This window comes from Bufo gargarizans, chromosome 2, assembly GCF_014858855.1.
Source record: "Bufo gargarizans isolate SCDJY-AF-19 chromosome 2, ASM1485885v1, whole genome shotgun sequence".
Taxonomy (NCBI): Eukaryota; Metazoa; Chordata; class Amphibia; order Anura; family Bufonidae; genus Bufo; species Bufo gargarizans.
The window spans coordinates 39,204,410-39,221,118 of NC_058081.1; the positions used below are offsets into that span (position 1 = coordinate 39,204,410).

At 48.7% G+C, this 16,709-nt stretch overlaps 1 protein-coding gene across 1 annotated transcript in view; it reads right to left on the bottom strand.

The window, feature by feature from the left end:
- Positions 1-731: 731 nt before the first annotated feature.
- TYK2 (tyrosine kinase 2) overlaps positions 732-16,709 on the bottom strand; it is a 44,939-nt gene continuing 28,961 nt past the window's right edge. The window contains exons 16-25 of the mRNA XM_044278794.1: positions 16,537-16,688; positions 14,641-14,791; positions 14,373-14,470; positions 12,823-13,015; positions 12,631-12,749; positions 12,366-12,538; positions 6,669-6,786; positions 6,369-6,479; positions 6,019-6,160; positions 732-1,387 (exon numbers count right to left, since the gene is read on the bottom strand). Coding sequence (XP_044134729.1) covers positions 6,026-6,160; positions 6,369-6,479; positions 6,669-6,786; positions 12,366-12,538; positions 12,631-12,749; positions 12,823-13,015; positions 14,373-14,470; positions 14,641-14,791; positions 16,537-16,688 — 1,250 coding nt within the window. The 3' untranslated portion in view covers positions 732-1,387; positions 6,019-6,025. The remainder of the gene's footprint in view (positions 1,388-6,018; positions 6,161-6,368; positions 6,480-6,668; positions 6,787-12,365; positions 12,539-12,630; positions 12,750-12,822; positions 13,016-14,372; positions 14,471-14,640; positions 14,792-16,536; positions 16,689-16,709) is intronic.

Below are 16,709 nucleotides of genomic sequence, written 5' to 3' on the forward strand. Positions count from 1 at the left end.
TTGATCAGACCCGCACAGATAATGGTTGTGTCCAAATTTATATTCTGTACAGTCCTTTCCATCAGGTAAAATCCTGGCTTCCTACAGCCACCACTAGGGGGAGCTCACTGCCTATGGAGGTGTACAGCTCCCATTGATCTTAATAATAAATGCCTATACACAAAGCTCCCCCTAATGAAGGCTTCAAGGAGCTAGAATTCTATCCTATTACAACGTGCACCTCCAATAAACGCCGGTTTCTCCTTTTTAATGTAGAGCCAAAATTCAGTTACAATGTATTTTTTAGGGTTTGGAGCTCCATTTTCCCCTTCATTTTTTTTTTTGCAACATAATTTTTATTGCTTTTCAAGCTGTTTACTGTAACTCTGAAAATTATGAAACTCAGCATGTTTTGTATAGTTTTTTTTTTTTTTTTACGTGCGGTGTGTTTTTTTGGGGGGTTCATGGTGCCGTGTGAAGGAAGCCTAAATCAAAGATCCAAATCCCATGCTTCTTTTCACTCAGCTACAGACTTGCATGATAAAAGTCACCAGTAGAGGGAGCTTCTTCCATACAGATAGTATGGAGTTTAATGGACTGTGTAAACCTATGCACAGTGAGCTCCCCCTTGTGGCGGCTCAAGTGTGGCAGCTTTCTGTGCATTATCGGCACCAGCTTCCTGTAGTCTGTACCAACCTTTTGCAATACATTCTGAGAACCACCTCCCCCCACATAAAGTAAGGCTGGCAGGCTCCGCTTAAGCAGTTTAATATTTCACATCTGAACTGGGGTGTTAAAACCCACAATAAGCAAATTTATCTATACAGTATAAGGGTGCCACATTGGGAAGTCTCCCCGACCCCCTCTGCAGCGAACAGGCACGAATTAACACCAGACACTTATTTCACATATATTAAGGCTTCTTATGGAAAGGATAGGCAACCTGAGGTGCTCCAGCTACTGTCGAACTACAAGTCCAAGCAAGCCCTGCCAGCAGGCTGAGAGCTGCACATTGCCCAGGGTGAGGGGACCGCACAGACATTCAGAAAATACGGCAATATTGCACCAGCTTTTTGCATCTCACATGTAGCATGCAACACGGGAATCTTCCTGCCTCCCAGGACTCGTGGGATCCTGAGAACTTCACAGCTATAAAGGCGGGGGGCCATCGTCTGATCCCCTCAATAGGTTGGAGACCACGACCACGTCCGGCCATTCACACGGGGATCCTACAGTGCATCTTCCCAGCTTTGCGCCCGAAGTGGTTAACGCAGCTCCAGTGACTCAGACTATCCATGCCATTGATCACCCGTGTGGCGGTAGGTGGCACTGCCAGATTTCACATGGTAAGCAGGTCAGGCAGCGGCTGCCGGCCCGGTTACTCCATGCTCCACGGCATATCTTCAGCCTTAAAAAAGAAAAGAAAAATGAGCAAAAAACACAACTCTCATCCTCCAATTCTAAGTGTCAGGAAACCAAGATTAGAGCCCACAGCAATAGTAAAAATAGAGGAGCCCCTCCCTTCCCAAAAGGGAGAAAGGCTATTTTGCCCCCTCATACCCTGTTGCCCACCTCACAAAAGGGGTAGTGCTGACCTCAGGCTGGATCTTCCCTCATTTTATTACATGGTGCTGATACAGAAGGGGGAAGGGAGGTAAGTTGACATTGCCCATTGGGCCAGCCTGAGCTGGGCTCACCCACGGCAAGTGGTGCCATACAGCTAGGACATGCCATCACTTTATTATGGCGGCGGTCCGGCCACTAGGACCCCACCTATCCAGAGAAAGATGGGGCCGCAGTGCTAATGACAGTCTCTGTGCCCAGCAGCACTCCCAGCCGATTATTTGCCATCTTGCTGAAGGGCCAGGACGGGGGTCAGTCAGTTCAGTATGGCAGGCTGCCGGTGGGATCATTCGTACGAACGACTGCATGGGGGAACTGAACGGCTGCAAATATAAAAATATTTACCCCATATGGAAAAAAACAGCAAAATGGCAGATTTGCCTTTTTTTTTGTCGCTTCATTTCCCACAAAAAATTAATTAAAAAGTGATCAAAAAGTTGTACACAACCCAGAATGGCATCAATGAAAAGTACAGATCGCCCCAAAAAAATTTGAGCCCTCACACCGCTCCGTACACATAATTACTAAAAAGTTATAGGTTTCAGAATATAGCGACAATTTTTTTTTTACCAAGGTTTTAATTATTTTAAAATAATAATTAAAACGCAAAAAAAAACAAAAAAAAAAAACACATATGTGGCATTGTCGGATTCGTACTGACCTGGAGAATGAAAGTAACTGGTCAGTTTTATCGCATATTGACTGCTGTAAATAAGAAAACATTATGCCCCCTGGAAGAAGCCGCTGGGCGAAACGTGCGTTAGGGAGTCGCTGGAGGCCACACAACACTTACAATCCTATACTTGTCCTACTTGTAGTGTACGCATTATTCAGTGTTTGCCCACTTGTTTTTCCATGGTGGCACACTGCTGCATATACATTTATATGGACTTCCATGGAAATTACCTGATGGAGCGAGTCTTATGTGAAATTCTTGGACTGCTGGGAACGGTTTCTGGCTCCCCTTTTACATTCATTATAGTTATTATTTTTGTTATTAGCGTTTGTATCCATCTGACTCACTTTTGCTATATTGTACAGTGACCTATGGGCTCCATTTGTTTGTTGCTATACTTTTGGCATTTGCGGACCGCTGTTAGTGTGTGTGACCTACCACGTGTTGCTACATAGGATCCATTTTTTAACCGTATTGAATTGATGTAATTACTTTATCATATTTATTTTTTATTGTATTGTATTTACGGTTATAAAGATTGTTAATTTTATTATTTTTGCGTGGCACAGGAGCATATTTTTTTTCCCCAATTCCTCCACATTTGGAATTTTGTTCCCACTGCCCGCTACATCGTATGCAATATTAAATGGTGGCATTAGAAATTACAACTTTTCCTGCAAAAAACAAGCCCTGATACGGTTATGTGAACTAAAAAATTAATAAAAAACAAGTTATGGCTCCAAGAAGGCAGCGAGCGCAAAACGAAACTGCAAAAAAAAAAAAAAACTCTGGGGAGTGAAATGGTTAATACATCTTTTTCCTCAGCAATGCGGGCACATATGAACATGGGAGCAACACAGATGCCTTCAGCTGCCAAGCGCACATGTAACAGGTCAGCCAGTGTCATAGGTACAAAACTGCTGACAGATGCCCTTTAACCACTTCAGCCCCCCTAGCTTAAACACCCTTAATGACCAGAGCACTTTACACTTCGGCACTACACTACTTTCACCGTTTATCGCTCGGTCATACAACTTACCACCCAAATTAATTTTACCTCCTTTTCTTCTCACTAACCCTGGGTTCAGACCTGAGCGTTCTGAAATGAGCGCTCTGTATGCGCGATTGTATCGGCGTTTACAATCGCGCATACAGAGACAAGCGAACACACATTGTCGCGCGTTCCCGCTGAAGTCTATGTACGGGAATGCGCGAGAAACGCCCAAAAAAAGCTCAAGAACTTGTTGGAGCGTCGGGCGTTTTACAGCGCGATCGTACGCGCTGTAAAACGCCCAGGTGAGAACCATTCCCATAGGGAAGCATTGGTTTCTCCTTGTTGAGCGTTTTACAGCGCGTAGGAACACGCTGTAAAACGCTCAGGTGTGAACTTAGGGTAATAGAGCTTTCATTTGGTGGTATTTCATTGCTACTGACATTTTTACTTTTTTTGTTATTAATCGAAATTTACCGAAAGTTTTGCAAAAAAATGACATTTTTCACTTACAGTTGTAAATTATTTTTTTTTTTAACTACATTTCTATATAAATTTTCTCTAAATTTATTGTTCTACATGTCTGATAAAAAATAATAATAATGTTTGGGTAAAAAAAAAAAAATGTGACTTTTCCGCATTTTGAAGCAGCTCTGACTTTCTGAGCACCTGTCATGTTTCCTGAGGTTCTACAATGCCCAGACAGTAGAAACACCCACAAATGACCCCATTTCGGAAAGTAGACACCCTAAGGTATTCACTGATGGGCATAGTGAGTTCATAGAACTTTTTATTTTTTGTCACAAGTTAGCGGAAAATGATGATTTTTTTCCTTACAAAGTCTCATATTCCACTAACTTGTGACAAAAAATAAGTTCCATGAACTCACCATGCCCATCACGAAATACCTTGGGGTGTCTTCTTTCCAAATTGGGGTCACTTGTGGGGTAGTTATACTGCCCTGGCATTTTAGGGGCCCTAATGCGTGAGAAGTAGTCTGGAATCCAAATGTGTAAAAAATGCCCTGTAAAATCCTAAAGGTGCTCTTTGGAATGTGGGCCCCTTTGTGCACCTAGGCTGCAAAAAAGTGTCACACATCTGGTATAGCCGTACTCAGGAGAAGTAGGGCAATGTGTTTTGGGGTGTATTTTTACATATACCCATGCTGGGTGAGAGAAATCTCTCTAAAAGTCAACTTTTCCCCTTTTTTATACAAAGTTGTCATTATAGAGAGATATTTCTCTCACCCAGCATGGGTATATGTAAAAAGACACCCCAAAAACACATTGCCCAACTTCTCCTGAGTACGGCGATACCACGTGTGACACTTTTTTTGCAGCCTAGGTGCGCAAAGGGGCCCAAGTTCCAATGAGTATCTTTTAGGAGGGCATTTGGATTCCAGACTTCTCACGCTTTAGGGCCCCTAAAATGCCAGGGCAGTATAAATACCCCACATGTGACCCCATTTTGGAAAGAAGACACCCCAAGGTATTTTGTGAGGGGCATGGCGAGTTCATGTAAAATTTTATTTTTTGTCACAAGTTAGCGGAAAGGGAGACTTTGTGAGGAAAAAAATTAAAATCTATTTCTGCTAACTTGTGCCAAAAAAAAATAAAAACTTCTATGAACTCGCCATGCCCCTCACGGAATACCTTGGGGTGTCTTCTTTCCAAAATGGGGTCACATGTGGGGTATTTATACTGCCCTGGCATTTTAAGGGCCCTAAAGCATGAGAAGAAGTCTGGAATATAAATGTCTAAAAAATTTTACGCATTTGGATTCCGTGAGGGGTATGGTGAGTTCATGTGAGATTTTATTTTTTGGTCACAAGTTAGTGGAATATGAGACTTTGTAAGAAAAAAAAAATATATCAATTTCCGCTAACTTGTGCCCAAAAAAATTCTGAATGGAGCCTTACAGGGGGGTGATCACCACCCTGTAAGGCTCTATTCAGAGGTCCGTATGTGTTTTGCTACGGACGTCTGAATGGAGCCTTACAGGGGGGGTGATCAATGACAGGGGGGTGATCAGGGAGTCTATATGGGGTGATCACCCCCCCTGTAAGGCTCCATTTAGACGTCCGTATGTGTTTTGCGGATCCGATCCGTGGATCCGCAAAACACATACGGACCTCTGAATGGAGCCTTACAGGGGGGTGACCAATGACAGGGGGTGATCAGGGAGTCTATATGGGCTATAGGTCATTGATCACCCCCCTGTAAGGCTCCATTCAGACGTCCGTATGTGTTTTGCGGATCCATAAAACACATATGGACGTCTGAATAGAGCCTTACAGGGGGGTGATCAGGGAGTCTAATATGGGGTGATCAGGGGTTAAGTGACAAGGGCGGGAGGGGTGTAGTGTAGTGGTGTTTGGTGCTACTTATTACTGAGCTGCCTGTGTCCTCTGGTGGTCGATCCAAGCAAAAGTGACCACCTGAGGACCAGGTAGCAGGTATATTAGACGCAGTTATCAAAACAGCGTCTAATATTCCTTTTAGGGGTAAAAAAAATAAAAAAAAATCGCATCTACAGCCTGCCAGCGAACGATCGCCGCTGGCAGGCTGTAGATCACGCGCGTTCACAGGAAATCTCGCGTCTGGCCACTAGGGGGTGCTGTTACATTGAAGTATATGCATTATTTTGCCACCCCATCCTAAAGGGAAGTATCAGCACTTAAATGAAGAGGTCACCACATCGCAGTGACCCGCTGGAGGTAAAAGGGAACTTGGAAGAACAGAATTCTCACCGTGACATTAGCACAGGTTGAACACGGACGGCGCCTGCGCGCTGTATGTATTGTAGAAGGCTTTCAGGATTGGAATGAGGGTTGGAAAAGATGGCCGGAAACTCGCCTCCGTCTCCCAACAGTTCTTCATCAGTTTATAGAGCTAGAAAGGGAAGACGCAAAATAGAGATTGGAAAAAAAGAGATCACTTTCTATTAAATGTTGCATTCTAATTGTTAACCATTTCAAGATCTCTGCTTGCTGCCAGTAAATTAAAAAGGTTCACATTCAGAGGCTAATAACCATGTTCTGCTCCCACTACCCACAGATGCAGAGATCTTGACTGTATAGGCGATACCCATGCTGCTTACCTCCATAGGACATTCATTTGGACAAGGCAGCCTCTGACCCCGATCCAGCAGATCAATCAGCCGTACCACAGTCATCTGTCCTTGGGTGACCCCAATCATCTCGATGAATTTCTAGGAAAGAGGAGAGCCATTCAGAGTTTAGAGGCTTTCCTTCAGCTCTGAGCACACGGACATCCTGGTTGGCCTGGGCTCATACACAGCAGCCAATCTAAACAAGCAGGGCTGCAGTGTAAAGCACAGGGAAGGGGCATAGCGTTAACATGCTGCTAAAGGTGGCATGTGGCAGTAATATGGACTTACAGTCGGGGGGCTGAGATGGGACTCGCAGCGAGTTAACAGCTCATACAGGGTCACCCCAAAGGACCACACATCAGAGGAATAGAAGAACTTGCATTCCTTCAGACACTCTGTGGCGTACCTACAAGGGGAAAAAAAAAAAAAAAAACATTTATAAAATGAAAAATTGATATTTTCCTTTTGGCTCCAGCCGTAAGCTCGTCTACCGCCTTACGGAACGTCCACATGGAAATGTTTTCCGCTACAAATTTTGCAGTGAACTCACGTCGCGATTCGCGTTACGTGGCGATTTCCTTGTGGATTTTGGGGCAAATTTCACCCTAAGCACTGATACGTGTGGGTCAATCCTATGTCTGTTCTCCACCTGCAAATCTAGACGGAAAAATCTGCAGCGTATCTGCTGTGTGAACACACTCCTACTTTAAATTCAATACTCAGACCCTACGTGTGACCCAGGAAGTATTCAAATTACCAAATCCAAAGGCTCTTATTCCTGTTTAAAGTCATTTTTTAAATATTTGTTATAAAACACAACATTTAATATGTATTTATTAAAACCAAAATTTTCTCTCCCCTTCTGCTATGAGAGATCAACAGGGATATTACCTTCATATCCCCATTAGGCTACTTTCACACTAGCGGTTTTCTTTTCCGGCATAGAGTTCCGTCACACAGGGGCTCTATACCGGAAAATAACTGATCAGTTAATCCCCATACATTCTGAATGGAGAGAAATCCGTTCAGGATGCATCAGGATGTCTTCAGTTCAGTCTTTTTGACTGTTCAGGACGGAGATAAAGCCGTAGCGTGCTGTGGTATTATTTCCAGCCAAAAAAACTGAACACGGATTGACGGATCCGGTATTCCGGTCTGCACATGCGCAGACCTTTAGAAATGTGAAAAAAATAAATACCGGATCTGTTTTGCCGGATGACACCGGAAAAACGGATCCGGTATTGCAATGCATTTTTCTGACTGAAAAAAAATGACATGCGTTTGCATACAGTTCAGGCAACGGAACTGCCTGCCGAAATCAAACAACGCAAGTGTGAAAGTCCCCTTAGTCACTGTGCGGTGGCATTATTCCTTCCCTGGTTACGTTATAATGAATAGTGCCAATATACGGCTACTGATGTTGCAACTAAGTTACCCTCCTTTATTACATGGTTGCCCTCAGCACATTCATAGTCTGTAACAGATTGTATAATGTAATTCTTAGCTCTGTTCTATCCTACTGAACCTGATCTTTTAATTGGGACTGTCCCTTATCGCAGTGTTTCCTTTCTTATTCAGTTATTACCTGTCACGTCCAGTGTGGGGGAGGGGGGCTCCACGCTGAACACAGGAGGGAAAGGGGAACAGTATAACAAATACAAACGCCACACTTAACTTCTGTAGAGATGGAAGAACAGAAAAACCAGAGACTACCTCACTCCAGCTCAGCCAAACCCAAAGGAAGCCATCTACCGCATAGTCAGAAGGGTGGGGTCAGACTATAAACGGGTAGAAGTGATGACCACTGAGCAACAGCTGAGAAAAGGGAAGTGGTCATTAACCCAATCAACACTGAATAAAGAGAAATCAATGAGGCTGTTGGATTCCTCCGTGCTCAGCCAGTCTCTCTGATCTCCCGACACCAGTCTCCTGAGGGACCGTGACATTACCATAGGCGGCCAGGGTGTCTGCAGTTCACCCCACCGCACTCACTCATTTGGTCACTTATATTAAAATCACTATGTTCGCAGCTCCCCCAACATTTCGGCGTCCTCAGGGGAAATGGAGCTACCGCTAACAAGAGCGCTTTCATTAGGTGTATTTTAAATCTAAAAGGCGGATTCCTATTTGTCATTATCCGAGAGTGCTCCTGTCAGAACTATATGGGGAATGGCCAATAATATCTTTGCATCCCACTTCTCTTACAGGTGCTCATTACGGATGTCTATCCAGTGCGCATGTTTTCTGCCTTTAACTTCCGCTTAGCGCAGACTCCAGAACTTAACACTTTTTCTACCTCCGATCACTTCTCTGTGCATGCGCTAGGACTTAAACTAATGCAGCTATCGGAACCTCAGATGCAAGTGCGTCCCAATCTAAGACACTTTCACATCACCAATCTCCAACCGCGCATGACTTGGGACTTAATTTATCATTGTTTCTTCCATATGACTCCTATTGCTAATATTATTTCAGTCTCTTCAGCACAATTAAAAGATCAGGTTCAGTAGGATAGAACAGAGCTAGGCTCAGGAGGCGTGTTCTAGCGCCCCCCCCCCCCCCCATCATAGCTCAGGAGGCGTATCCTAGCGCCCCCTCCCCCCCCCCCCCATCATAGCTCAGGAGGCGTATCCTAGCGCCCCCTCCCCCCCCCCCCATCATAGCTCAGGAGGCGTATCCTAGCGCCCCCTCCCCCCCCATCATAGCTCAGGAGGCGTATCCTAGCGCCCCCGTCCCCCCCCCCCATCATAGCTCAGGAGGGCGTATCCTAGCGCCCCCTCCCCCCCTCCCCCCATCATAGCTCAGTAGGCGTATCCTAGCGCCCCCTCTCCCCCCCCCCCATCATAGCTCAGGAGGCGTATCCTAGCGCCCCCTCCCCCCCCCCCCCCCCCCCCCCCCCCCCCCCCCCCCATCATAGCTCATGAGGCGTATCCTACCGCCCCCTCCCCCCCCCCCCATCATAGCTCAGGAGGCGTATCCTAGCGCCCCCTCCCCCCCCATCATAGCTCAGGAGGCGTATCCTAGCGCCCCCTCCCCCCCATCATAGCTCAGGAGGCTATCCTAGCGCCCCTCCCCCCCCCCCATCATAGCTCAGGAGGCGTATCCTAGCGCCCCCTCCCCCCCCCCCCCCCCCATCATAGCTCAGGGAGGGGCGTATCCTAGCGCCCCCTCCCCCCCCCCCCCCATCATAGCTCAGGAGGCGTATCCTAGCGCCCCCCCCCCCCCATCATAGCTCAGGAGGCGTATCCTAGCGCCCCCCCCCCCCCCCCATCATAGCTCAGGAGGCTATCCTAGCGCCCCCCCCCATCATAGCTCAGGAGGCGTATCCTAGCGCCCCCCCCCCCCCATCATAGCTCAGGAGGCGTATCCTAGCCCCCCCCCCCCCCCCCCATCATAGCTCAGGAAGGCGTATCCTAGCGCCCCCTCCCCCCCCCCCCCCCCCCATCATAGCTCAGGAGGCGTATCCTAGCGCCCCCCCCCCCCCCATCATAGCTCAGGAGGCGTATCCTAGCGCCCCCTCCCCCCCCCCCATCATAGCTCAGGGCGTATCCTAGCGCCCCCCCCCCCCCCCCCCCCCCATAGCTCAGGACGTATCCTAGCGCCCCCCCCCCCCCCCCCCCATCATAGCTCAGGAGGCGTATCCTAGCGCCCCCCCCCCCCCCCCCATCATAGCTCAGGAGGCGTATCCTAGCGCCCCCTCCCCCCCATCATAGCTCAGGAGGCGTATCCTAGCGCCCCCTCCCCCCCCTCATAGCTCAGGAGGCGTATCCTAGCGCCCCCTCCCCCCCCCCCCCATCATAGCTCAGAGGCGTATCCTAGCGCCCCCCCCCCCCCCCCCCCCATCATAGCTCAGGAGGCGTATCCTAGCGCCCCCTCCCCCCCCCCCCCCCATCATAGCTCAGGAGGCGTATCCTAGCGCCCCCCCCCCATCATAGCTCAGGAGGCGTATCCTAGCGCCCCCCCCCCCCCATCATAGCTCAGGAGGCGTATCCTAGCGCCCCCCCCCCCCCCATCATAGCTCAGGAGGCGTATCCTAGCCCCCCCCCCCCCCCCCCATCATAGCTCAGGAGGCGTATCCTAGCGCCCCCTCCCCCCCCCCCCCCCATCATAGCTCAGGAGGCGTATCCTAGCGCCCCCTCCCCCCCATCATAGCTCAGGAGGCGTATCCTAGCGCCCCCTCCCCCCCCCCCCCATCATAGCTCAGGAGGCGTATCCTAGCGCCCCCTCCCCCCCCCCCCCCATCATAGCTCAGGAGGCGTATCCTAGCGCCCCCTCCCCCCCATCATAGCTCAGGAGGCGTATCCTAGCGCCCCCTCCCCCCCCCCCCCATCATAGCTCAGGAGGCGTATCCTAGCGCCCCCTCCCCCCCCCCCCCATCATAGCTCAGGAGGCGTATCCTAGCGCCCCCCCCCCCCCCCCCATCATAGCTCAGGAGGCGTATCCTAGCGCCCCCCCCCCCCCCCCCCATCATAGCTCAGGAGGCGTATCCTAGCGCCCCCCCCCCCCCCCCCATCATAGCTCAGGAGGCGTATCCTAGCGCCCCCCCCCCCCCCCCCCATCATAGCTCAGGAGGCGTATCCTAGCGCCCCCCCCCCCCCCCCCCCCCCCCCCATCACAGCTCAGGAGGAGTGTCCTAGCACCCGCCCCTCCATCACAACTCAGGAGGCGTGTCCTAGCACCCCCAATCACAGCTCAGGTGGCGCTATACAGATACATTTTTATTAAATAAATCAGTCGCTATTCTATTTGCAATTACAAAACTATTCAGATCCGGGTGCTGGTTTGAAAACTATACAATACTTTTCATGGGACAACCCCTTTAAGAAGAAGTATCGTAACTCGAGAATGCAGCCTTAGATCAACATAAGGAAAACCGCATTTTAATCATCTGTATATGATAGGTAGGTCGGTGGTCACAGATGTGTCCTGCGCCCCCCCCCCCCCCCCCCCATCTCCTATGCCGATTAAGCCATCCAGCAAGCTTCAATAATTAGCTCCTTATGTTTTAGAGGAGACATAATGTGGCCAGCAGGTGGCAGCACCACATCATCAATGTGAAGCACTAATCTGCTAGCATCACAGTTTAGGACTACAGGAGAGAAGGGGGGGGGGGGGGGGGGAGCAGTGACTGAGGGAGACAGTCTTGGATTTCGGTGGCTGTCCCGCGGCCCCGGAAAGGTAGAGGCATGTCACCATTTCAACTATACCTGCATCCATACAGTTGAATGCAATGCCTTCCAGCAACAGCAACAAGAGCAATGCGGTGACGTCATAGCACCTGCTGATCTGAGTCGGAGGAGCACACAGACTGGTGATCATTCCCCGGCCAGGGTTACTGTACTGTGCGGGCCTCTGCCTAGCTCTGCAGGTGCGATGATGTCACTGTATAGCGCCTGCTGGGAAAGAGCATGATGGGCTCAGAATGTCCGGGGAATGGAGCTAGGCGAGTATTACTTTATTTTTTATTTTTATTAACATTACAGGGGGGCACTAAGGGGGCAAAATTATTGTTAAAGGACAGCACTACTGTAAGGGGGAATAATTACCATGTGTGGGCACTAAGGTGACTGGGCACGTATGGAGTTAGAGGCATGGCTTTGTGTGCTGCTGTCCCTCCATGGGCTTTTTGGAAGGTGTGAATGTGTCCCGCGAATAAAGCCAAGGGCTGAGAGCCTATAACAGGGATGGCCAACCTGCGGCTCTCCAGCTGTTTCAAAACTACAACTCCCAGCATGCCCAGACTGCCTACAGCTATCAGCCTACAGCAGGGCATGGTGGGAATAGAGAGCCGCAGGTTGGCCATCCCTGTCCTATAATGTAGTGGGCTGCCCACTAGTGATGCCTCTGGTAAGCTTTCAATGGTGGCACAGGACAGATTCAAATTTTGTACATTGGAAAGTTTTTCATTATGGAGGAGACTCTCTATGCCATCATAAGGTATTCACCCCCACCCCCGGATCAGATCCAGAAGTTCCATGCTCTTACCAGAACACAGGGCTGTCACCGTCCTCCCTTACTCGGTAGTACTCATGTCCTTCAGGTACAGCTTTAGCGAGCCCAAAATCGCCAATCTTCACCACGTTCTCATTCTCGACCAGGACATTGCGGGCAGCGAGGTCCCGATGAATGTAATGCTGAGAGTGGAGGTACGCCATCCCCTGTGTGTACACAGACCGGTCAGTATATGCCGTCCTACCACCCTGACCCTTCCCCCCCCCACCCCAGAAAACAGCGAGGGCAAGGACCTCACCTCACAGATCTGCTGCGCAAACAGTAGTATCTGTGGCAGTTTCACGTTGTGTTTGGGTAAGTAATCGCGCAGACTCCCCAGAGGAACATACTCCATGATGAGCTGGACGATCTTATCTCCTGTGGACACAGACAAGGGGATGAATACGAGAGATGCAGGAAGTGAGGGAGAGTTTAGGGAACTGGAACCCACCCTGCTCGCTGCAGCAGCCCTTATATTTCACAATGTTCTCATGGTAGAGGGTCTTCAGTATTCGGATTTCTCCTTTCCAGCTCGTCTCCAGCTGCTGACTGCAGCCCGACTTCAGGGACTTCACGGCCACCATCTCTCCTGTCCCATCATTATTTGGGTCATAGCAGTACAAGCTGACCTTCCCAAAGTGTCCCTGGGGAGAGGAGATAAGAACGTCGGTGACTCTTCATTACTACCAGCACAATGCAGGGACCCAGTGAGAAAAGTAGATAGAGAGGAGGGGGATGCAGCTGCACCGTTCCCTCTTGTGTCTGTGAGACTGCATGCTGTGAATGGCGGGCAGCAGGGAGGAGATATCTGATGGGATCTGCAAGCTGGTCATTGTATTACGGGATACATGGACTGCAGTGCAAGTCCTATCTGAGTCCACCAAAGGCTGCCCTCTACTGGTCTTTCCTGTACATTAGGATATGCACACAATGAACGGTCTGCCCATACACATTACATGTATGTCACTGGATTTCACTGGGACCAGTCGATCATCTGATGTGTCTGGTGGTGTCCAGACTCTCCCCTGACATTATATGTATTCGGGGGGAGAAGAAATAGTAACAGATGCCTTGTTTTTCTTTGACGAGTCGTATTTTAAAGTGAACCCGGTGCACCCAGCTTGTCTAATCTCACGTGTCTAAGCATACATTAAAAAAGGCATCTGTCAGCAGTTTTGTACCTATGACACTGACTGACCTGTTACATGTGCACTTGGCAGCTGAAGACATCTGTGTTGGTCCCATGTTTATATGAGCCCGCATTGCTGAGAAAAATGAGGTTTTCATTTATGCAAATCAGCCTCTAGGAGCAACGGGGGCGTTGCCATTACTCCTAGAGGATCTGCTCTCTCCGCAGCTGCTGCTCCCTCTGCACTTTGACAGGAATGGGCAGTGTAAATAAATGTGATCTCGTCTGGTCCTGTCAAAGTGCAGAGGAAGCATCAATTGCAGAGAGAGCAGAGCCTCTAGGTGTAATGACAACGCCCCCATTGCTCCCAGAGGCTCATTTTCATATTAAAACATCATTTTTCTCAGCAATGTGAGCACATATGAACATAGGACCAACACAGATGTCTTGAGCTGCCAAGTGCACATGTAACAGGTCAGCCAGTGTCATAGGTACACAACTGCTGACAGATGCCCTTTAAATGGTAATCAACGTCATGCACAGATACCCAGCCCCGCCACAGCAGTTTTCCTTTCTAGCTCACACAGAAGGGTCCTGAGCTAAGATGCCCCTTCCTTTAGGGCTTCCATATGCTCTTTAACCTCTGATTGACCAGGGCCTTTTTTATGACTAAATTTAGACAGCCATCCGCTTCCAGGAGTTGTCTTCTCTTGACGTTTTCACGATGACAGAGGACTAAACGCTGCCCCCAGGTGGTCAGGCTTACGGAAACTGTTCCCATTACTCCCATTGCAGTGAATAGGAGCTATGCTGTTTCCGAAGGTAATCACCAGTAATACATAATCGGGGCTCAACACTGCTATAGGAAATACCTCTCCCAGCTCCCGGATCTTCTTCAAGTACCGCTTCTGGAACACGGTTGGGTCTGTGATGGAGAAATCGGGACTGATGGAGCCAATGTCAGACAGATCTATGGTTGAGAAGAACATAGAAGAGGTAACAGGAATTGGAAAAGAGGCTCAGCAGGAAAAAAGACAAGTCATCACCCGATACACTAGAGTACAATCTGATCTCATTGCGTTGGATGAGGAATTGTCCGTGAAGAGAAGCAGGAACTCTCCAGTCCCGACCATTACTTACCATGGGGCTGAAACTGGGTCAGGTCTCGGAGGATGGTCCGGAAGGACGGCCTCGCTGCAGGGTTGTATGTATGACACAGACCAATGAGGTCAGCAAGCTCCTTGAAGGACGGTTCCGGGAGGCCCAACTCCTTCTCATAAAATCTTTCTTTCTGCAGACAAGGGAAGACATACGATTAACACAAGGGGGCGTGAAAATGAAAATATGTACGAAGGACCTTTGCATTTTGAAGGATACAGTATATTAACCAGTTTAAATTTTTTTTTTGTCCATGCGGCTTCAAAAGGAATTACTTAAAGCTTTATTTTGAAGTCATTTTTGTTTTAGTATTCTCCCATAGCCAGGGAGAAGGAGACGACCCCTGGGAAAAGATGGCGTCTCCTCCTCCTTGTACCAATGCCATTAGCATACAGGGCGCAAAATCCGAACAGGGGGCACAGTAAGGCTACTTTCACACTTGCGTTCAGAGCGGATCCGTCTGGTGTCTGCACAGACTGATCCGCTCCTATAATGTAGACGATGGGATCCGTTCGGAACGGATCCGTCTTCATTATAGTTTAGAAAAAATTCTAAGTGTGAAAGTTGCTCAGACGGATCCGTCCAGACTTTACATTGAAAGTCAACGGGGGACGGATCCGTTAGAAAATTGAGCCATATTGTGTCAACTTCAAAACGGATCCGTCCCCATTGACTTACATTGTAAGTCTGGACGGATCCGTTTGCCTCCGCACATCCAGGCGGACACCCAAACGCGGTCCGCCTGCTGAGCGGAGCGGAGGACAAACGGTGCCAGACTGATGCATTCTGAGCAGATCCGCATCCACTCAGAATGCATTAGGGCTGGACGGATCCGTTCGGTGCCGCTTGTGAGAGCCTTCAAACGGAACTCACAAGCGGAGCCCCGAACGCAAGTGTGAAAGTAGCCTAAGGCAACAGAGCAGCCAAGCTGAAAAACATTAATAAAATTAAAGCCATGACCTCTACTAATAATGCACCTACAGTGCCAGATACTTATATTGCAATGTCAGGACCTGTAAAAGGTCCTCTTTAAATAATATAGTTTATGGTCTTCAGGGTTGGGGGGGGGGGGGGCATTTGACATTATTGTTTTACCAAACTCTCCTGTAACTGGAGATGACATTAACTCCAGGTAAAGAGGTACTACCACCTTCAGAGCTTCACTACAGAGCCGATATGGGTCTGCTAAGACCGGGCAGGTCCTGCTGTTACTTGGTGATCACATGATCACTGGGGTGGAAGCAGCTAGCATCATGGCTGCTTCCTGAACTGTATATACTGTGCTTATTAAGATCCATGTATATGACAAAGGAGAAAGCATGGATGGCCATAAACTGTCTCTGCTTCCTCTAGAGGGAGTCGCGCAGTTACTGACAACAGTCTCCCCGTTTCTTCAGCAGCAAGATCTCAGTGCAGCTGCATACTCTGCAAGGACGTCCACAAGTTGTTAAAATGATAAAATTCTGTCTGCCTGCAGCCACCACTAGAGGGCGCTCACTCCTACCATTTTTATAATGCTACAATTTAGCTCCATAATAAAGATGCTGTCAGAAAGCTCCCTCTAGTGGTGGCTGCAGGCAGACAGAATTTTATCATGTTAACTGTGGCTATGCGACGGGGATTTGGAGCTCTGTATCAGGAAAATGGAGCTACAAATCCTATAAAGATATATTCTGAAGTTACTCAAATTAACTAAATAAGCCCATATTTACATCTGGTATAGTCCAGCCAGTATCTAGTCCTGTCCTGAGATCTGCTAATAATCTGCCAGTCCATAGAAGCGACAAACAAAGCAATTTGGTAAAAATGGATCTCAGACCTGGGAAGTCAATCTGCTCACTGCCTTCTAATGGTCGACATTTAACCCCGTCTGCTTACCTCAGATGCTGTTCTCTCCTTTAGAGGCACTTCCCCATTAAAACATATCTCCAACAAGGTCGTCCCAAAACTCCATTTGTCAGCAGCAGTGCTCAGAGAGGAGATATTGCGGACACACTCGGGTGCAATCCAGGGGATCCTGTCCACCCGTTCTGCAGGAAGAACATGACACT